At 35.9% G+C, this 6937-nt stretch overlaps 1 protein-coding gene across 1 annotated transcript; it reads left to right on the forward strand.

Moving 5' to 3' along the window:
- Positions 1-436: 436 nt before the first annotated feature.
- Positions 437-1936, forward strand: LOC131145747 (uncharacterized). Its single transcript, XM_058094937.1, has 3 exons — positions 437-540; positions 1169-1409; positions 1511-1936. Exons 1-3 carry the CDS (start codon positions 437-439, stop codon positions 1934-1936), a joined length of 771 nt encoding a protein of 256 aa, XP_057950920.1.
- Positions 1937-6937: the final 5001 nt, after the last annotated feature.

Raw genomic sequence — 6937 nt, forward strand, 5'->3', positions numbered from 1 at the left:
TATATATATAAAGCCCGAATAAATATTATTACCAAAGGAAGAAAAATCCTGCAAAAAGAAAAAAAAAATTGACATTAGATAAGAAATAAAGCCACAATTGCTATTAATCACAGTACACAAAAAAAAAAAAAAAAAAAAACTTTAAAGGCCAAATAAAACCAAAACAAATATATATATAAATATCTATCCATATACTGTGTGTTTCAGTGTGTGTGTGTGTGTGTGTGTGTGTTGTTGTAGGTGTTAGTGTGTGTGCAGAGGGGCTTACAGAGGGGGCCGGAGTTGGGTGTCAGTGTAGTAGCGGTGGAGCCGAGGATGGTCTTGGCTGGGTTATTGGAGAGTTATAGTGATCTGTAGGTCTTCTCGGCCATGGCTTGGCTCGGAGAGCAAAGGAAGTCCGAGGGAGCTATAGAGGGGAGTTAGGACTACTGTTGCTATGGTGGTTCTTGGCTGCTGGGGCTGTGTAGCAGGGGTTTGGCGGTGTGGCCGAGTGGCTGGAGGGCCGCTGGTATGGTTAGCCGGAGCAAGAGAGTCACAGAGGTGTGGCCGAGAGGCTGAGGACCTCGCTGGTGTTGGGGGGGGGGGGTGTTAGAGTTTTAGTTTTACAAAGCAATCTGTTGTGGCTATTATAAGTAGTCAATTATACTGCACTACATTCATTTAATCAATCAAGAAAAGAAATTTTTTTTTCATTCTTGTTTTTCTTTTACTGTTCTTTCTGAAGCTGGTTAATACATAGCTTCCCACATTTTACATGGTATCAGAGCATATTGCTCACACGCAGAGCTTGTTATCTTCATCATTTCTCTCTCCGAAAACCAGGGAAGAGGAAAGCAATCACAATTCGTCAATTCTCTTACAGGAAACCAGGGAAGAGAAAAATAATCGCAAAACAGAGCAGATGTGATTGGCCAAAGAGTTTTTTTTCGAATCTCAGAAACTGGTTAATTCAATTTCTATTGCCTTCTTCAAAATTTTCTGCATTTTTTTTTTCTATGGTGGAAACTGAATCTTCTTTACATTCTGCTTCTATGGCAAATTCTGATGATTCTTCAAGAAATCCATCGGATGATTCTTCAAGTGTTTAGTACTTGCATCCTTCGGATAATCCTGGAGCTCTTCTAGTTTCAGAAATTTTAACTGGTGAAAATTATGTTGCATGGAGTAGATCAATCTCTATTGCTCTTACAGTCAAAAACAAAATTGCATGCATAGATGGTACTTTGCCTCAACCTAATCTTAGTGATTCTCGGACTCAAATTGCTTGGCTACGAGCCAATAATCTTGTTCTATCTTGGTTAGTGAATTCTATAGCAAAAGAAATTTGTGGGAGTCTACTGTACTTGACAAGTGCATATGATATTTGGGAAGAACTTAAGACAAGATATCTTCGAAGTGATGGTCCAAGAGTTTTTATTTTAGAAAAGTCCCTTAGTTCAATTTCTCAAGGATCAAGATCAGTTACTGACTATTTTAATGAGTTCAAGACTCTCTGGGATGAATATATCAGTTACAAGCCAATTCCCAGCTGCAGATGTGGAATTCTCAACCAGTGTTCTTGCAATTTTTAAAGAATTTTTTAGACAGACAGCAATCAGATTTTGTGATGAAGTTTCTTATTGGTTTGCATGATTCCTATTCTATGATGCGAAGTCAGTTACTTCTTCAATCACCTTTGCCTTCTATGAGCAAAGTGTTTTCCTTATTATTGCAAGAAGAAAGCCAAAGGTCTCTATCTAATGCTGTTGGTATTTCCATAGACTCTCATGCAATGAATGCTGCACAAACACAGAGATTTGTTGCCACGAGTGGTATTCGTTTCACAAAACCAAAGATGAAAGGAAATGTTACTTGTTCCCATTGTGGATATAATGGTCATCTTGCAGACAAGTGTTTCCACTTAATTGGATACCCACCTGGATGGAAAGGATCATGAGGAAAGAAAAATTTTCCTATTCAACAAGGAAATACAAACACCAATTTACCCAATGCAAATATTGTTTCTTCTTTGGAGTCAAATTCAAGTATCCCAAACATATTTTCTCAAGAGCAAATTCAAAATCTGCTGTCACTTGCAAATAGTTTGTCCCATACACCCATAAGTTCCAATTCCACAACAAATGTTGCTTCTACATCAGGTATTATATCTTGTCATATTGTCTCTACTGATAAAAATAATTCTCCATGGATCATTGATACAGGAGCAACAGATCATATGATTTGTTCTCCCCATTTTTTCAATTCCATTCAGTTACCAAACAAATCATCTATGGTCTATTTACCAAATGGCCATTCTGCTCCTATTTTTTTTACTGGAAATGTAAATCTTTCAACTGATATTATCTTACATAATGCCCTTTACATTCCTTCATTCAATGTTAATCTCATATCTGCTTCAAAACTTACTAAAGATAACTCCATTGGTTTGTTTTTCCTTCAATCCAAATGTATTTTGCAGAATCTAATCAGCTGGAAGATGATTGGTCTTGCTGAAGTGAAATCTGGCCTATATTACCTACAACAATCTTCTATTCTAGCAAGGAGCAAAACTGATTTCAATTGTGTACCTTCGGTTTCTTTAGCAAATACTTGTAACACCAATGCTGATATATGGCATCTTCGACTAGGACATATTCCTCCTACCAGATTAAAAATCATTAGTGAAATAGATTCTAATGTATCAGCACCTCAGAATCATATCTGTGAAGTCTGTCCTTTAGCAAAACAAAAGAAGATTCCATTTCCTGTATCAAATAGTTATTCAAATAAAGCATTTCAGTTAGTACATTGTGATATTTGGGGTCCTTTTTCAACTATTTCCTATTCTGGTTTTCATTATTTCTTAACAATTGTAGATGATTATTCAAGATTTACTTGGCTTTATCTCATAAAACCAAAGCAGAAACTCGTATCATTCTCACAAAATTTATTTCTTATGTTCATACTCAATTCCATACAACTGTTAATATTCTAAGGACTGAAAAGGGCCAAGAGTTTAACATGCCTGATTTCTATACTGACCATGGCATAATACATCAATTGTCTTGTGTTGAAACACCCCAACAGAATGGTAGAGTCGAAAGAAAACAGCAACACCTTCTTAATGTTGCTAGATCCTTGCTTTTTCAGTCAAAATTGCCACTTTCTTATTGGACAGATTGTATGCTGACAGCAACACATCTTATAAATCGAACCCCTTCTTCCATTCTCAATAATCAAACACCATATTTTCTTTTATTCCAGAAACACCTTGATTACAATTATATTAAAGTTTTTGGGTGTTTATGTTTTGCTAGCACTTTTATAGCTTATAGAGGAAAGTTTCAACCAAGAGCTTCAAAATGTATTTTCTTAGGATATCCACCACATATAAAAGGATATAAAATTTTAGACCTTGTTACTCTTAAAACATTTATTTCCAGAAATGTAGTTTTTCATGAAACTATATTTCCTTCTATACCAAATAATATTCATACACCTTTTGTCTTTCCCAATTTCCCTCAGTTTTTTGAATCTTCAACACCCAATAAATCTTTACTTCCTCTTACATCAACTCATCAACAGGAAAATGCTAAAAATTCAACCACTCAATCTGAAAATCTTAGAAGGTCTCAGAGGATCAGAAACCCTCCTGCATACTTACAGAATTTCTATTGTGGTAATATGGGCCAAACAACTTCACTTTATCAATCATCTCCCACTTTTACTCAAAGTAAACCTCATTCCATTTTTCATTATCTTTCCACTTCTCAATTATGCCCTAAATATAAAACTTTTGTTGCTGCTGTTACTTCAACGTTTGAACCAAAAACTTTCAAACAAGCCATCTCTCATCCTCAATGGCAAAATGCTATGGCAGAGGAAATAAAGGCTCTTGAATCAAACAAAACTTGGGATCTTGCTATTTTACCTCCAAACAAGACTGCAATAGGTTGTAAATGGGTTTATCATGTCAAGTTTAATGCTGATGGCACAATTGCAAGGTATAAAGCAAGACTAGTGGCAAAGGGCTATACTCAACAAGAGGGTTTAGATTTTTTTGATACTTATTCTCCTGTTGCTAAGATGACAACTGTGAGAGTTTTACTTGCTGTTGCTGCCATCAAACAGTGGCATTTACATCAATTAGATGTTAATAATGCTTTTTTACATGGAGATCTTAATGAAGAAGTTTATATGCAATTGCCATCTGGTTATTCTTCAGCTATTGACCCTCGTGTTTGCAAGCTCTAAAAGAGTTTATATGGACTAAAACAAGCATCAAGACAATGGTTTTCTAAACTTTCTCATTCTTTGCTGCAGCTTGGTTTCACTCAAGGAAAATCAGATTCTTCTTTATTCATAAAAAAAAATCCCTCAGCTTTTATTGCTTTACTCATTTATGTTGATGATATAATTCTTGCTTCTGACAGCCTTGATCAAATTAATTCAGTCAAGCAATTTCTTCATGATTCTTTTACCATCAAGGATCTTGGTGAACTCAAATATATTCTGGGTTCGGAAATTGCTAGATCATCGAAAGGTATTACTCTTTCTCAACGAAAATATGCGTTGGATATTTTACAAGATAGTGGTTTTTCTGGATGTAAACCAGCAGCCTTTCCTATGGAATCCAATCTAAAACTTAGTGCAACAGATCCTTCACCATCTCTAAATGATCCGACATCATATCGAAGACTCATAGGTCGCTTGTTATACTTGACTATCACTTGGCCAGACATAGCATATTCTGTTCAAGTACTAAGCCAGTTTATGGCTCATCCAAGCCTGATACATCTTTGGGCTGTTGAAAGAATACTTAGATATATTAAGGCTACACCAGGACAGGGGATTTTATTGTCTACAAGTTCGTGCCTTCATCTGAAAGCTTATTCAGATAGTGATTGGGGTGGCTGTTTGGATACTAGAAGAAGTGTAACTGGTTTCACGGTTTTTATTGGAGATTCTCTTATTTCATGGAAATCAAAGAAACAGGCTACTGTTAGCAGATCATCTGCTGAATCTGAATACAGAGCTTTAGCTACAACAACCTGTGAAATTCAATGGCTTATCTATCTTCTAGCTAATTTACATGTTCAACATTCTCAAGCTGCTTTGTTATACACTGACAGTAAACCAGCATCTGAAATTGCTTCTAATCCTGTGCATCATGAGAGGACTAAGCATATTCAACTGGATTGTCATTTGGTTCGCGAAAATTTACAAGAGGGCTTAATTAAAATCATCCATATTCCTTCAAAGCATCAATTAGCTGACATATTAACCAAGCCTCTTGGTTCACTACCTTTTCATCATCTTATTCACAAGGTGGGAATGATTAATATCCATTCTCATCTTGAGGGGGGATGTTAGAGTTTTAGTTTTACAGAGTTTTACAAAGCAATCTGTTGTGGCTGTTATAAGTAGTTAATTAGTTCCTTATCTTAGTGGTCCAAATGTAAAGATATAATTGGTCATTTTTTCTATATAAGTGAACCAATTATACTGCACTACATTCATTCAATCAATCAAGAAAAGAAATTTGTTTTTCATTCTTGTTTTTCTTTTACTGTTCTTTCTAAAGCTGCTTAATACACAACTTCCCACATTTTACAGGGGGGCTGGTCTCGGCTATGCGGCAAGAGAGGCAGCAGGGTGGTGCGATAAGCGTGGAGCAGCAAGCGGCGATACGAGTGGTCTAAGAGAGAATCAGAAGATCTTCGGGGAGGTTGGCTTCTCGGGATCTTGCCGGTTGTGTAGGGGAGTTGCAGAGGCTGGGTGAGTAGGAGGCTGCCGGAATGGAAGGATGACGCTCTGTTGTGGGTTGTAGGGTGACAACTTGTGCAGGGGAGTTGCAGAGGCTAGGCAAGCGGGGGGCAGCCGGAATGGAAGGAGGACGCTCTGCTGTGGGTTGTAGGGTGAAGGAGGAAGTAGGGTGGCCAAGAGAGGTTGCGGGGGCTTCCGAGAGAAGGAGAGAATGAGAGAGGGTTGGAGCTGAGAGAAAGAGGGAAGAAGGCACGCGGGGGCGATGGCGATAGCGAGGTAGGTTTTTTTGTGTGCCCCTCGACTGTCTGTGAGAATGGAGTTGGGTGAGTGTGTTTTTTATAAGAAAAATGGGGGTGGAAGAGCTGGGGTTTCCGCCCCTCCTTTCTTATCCTTTTCTTTTTCTTTTATATTTTATTATTTATAATAATAATAATAATAATAATAATAATAATAATAATAATAATAATAATAATAATAATAATAAATTTATTATATTGGGCCCGGGTAAAAATGGGGAGTCTACAGCGATTAAATTTGAGCACGTGAATTTAATTATATTTATGTTATTTAAAATATTCCGGATGTAAATTGAGTATGTGAAATTAATTATATCTATGTTCAGATTTTATTTTAAAAATATGCCCGAGTTAAATTAAACTGCATGGATTTGATTATATTAGATTTTTTAGAATATTTTGGAATTAAATTAAATTGTAGGGATTTGATTATATCAAAATTTTGGAATATAATGGAATTAAATTGAATAGGTGAAATTGATCATACCCGCGTTTTTATTTAAATTTACTAAATATATGTTTGTGAAAATTTCTCGGGTACTTTATGAAATTATAATTATTATATAAATTGTGACGCCACGATTTTTAACACCATATTTTTTTATTTATATAAACAACATATATAACCACATATCGATCATGTCAACCACTGATACCATAATACATAACCCGACTCGAAATTGGGTACTGGGTATACAGTCATACTCAAATACACAATCCTAACATTGGAAGTCATTTCATATATATATATATATATATATATATATATATATATATATATACATACATACATACATACATACATACCACAACAAATACACATAACAGAGTACTACCATCCACATATACAAATTTGATACAAAACCTCTAGAGAAATCAAACCTCCCTAGCTCAGA

This window comes from Malania oleifera, chromosome 13, assembly GCF_029873635.1.
Source record: "Malania oleifera isolate guangnan ecotype guangnan chromosome 13, ASM2987363v1, whole genome shotgun sequence".
Classification (NCBI taxonomy): Eukaryota; Viridiplantae; Streptophyta; class Magnoliopsida; order Santalales; family Ximeniaceae; genus Malania; species Malania oleifera.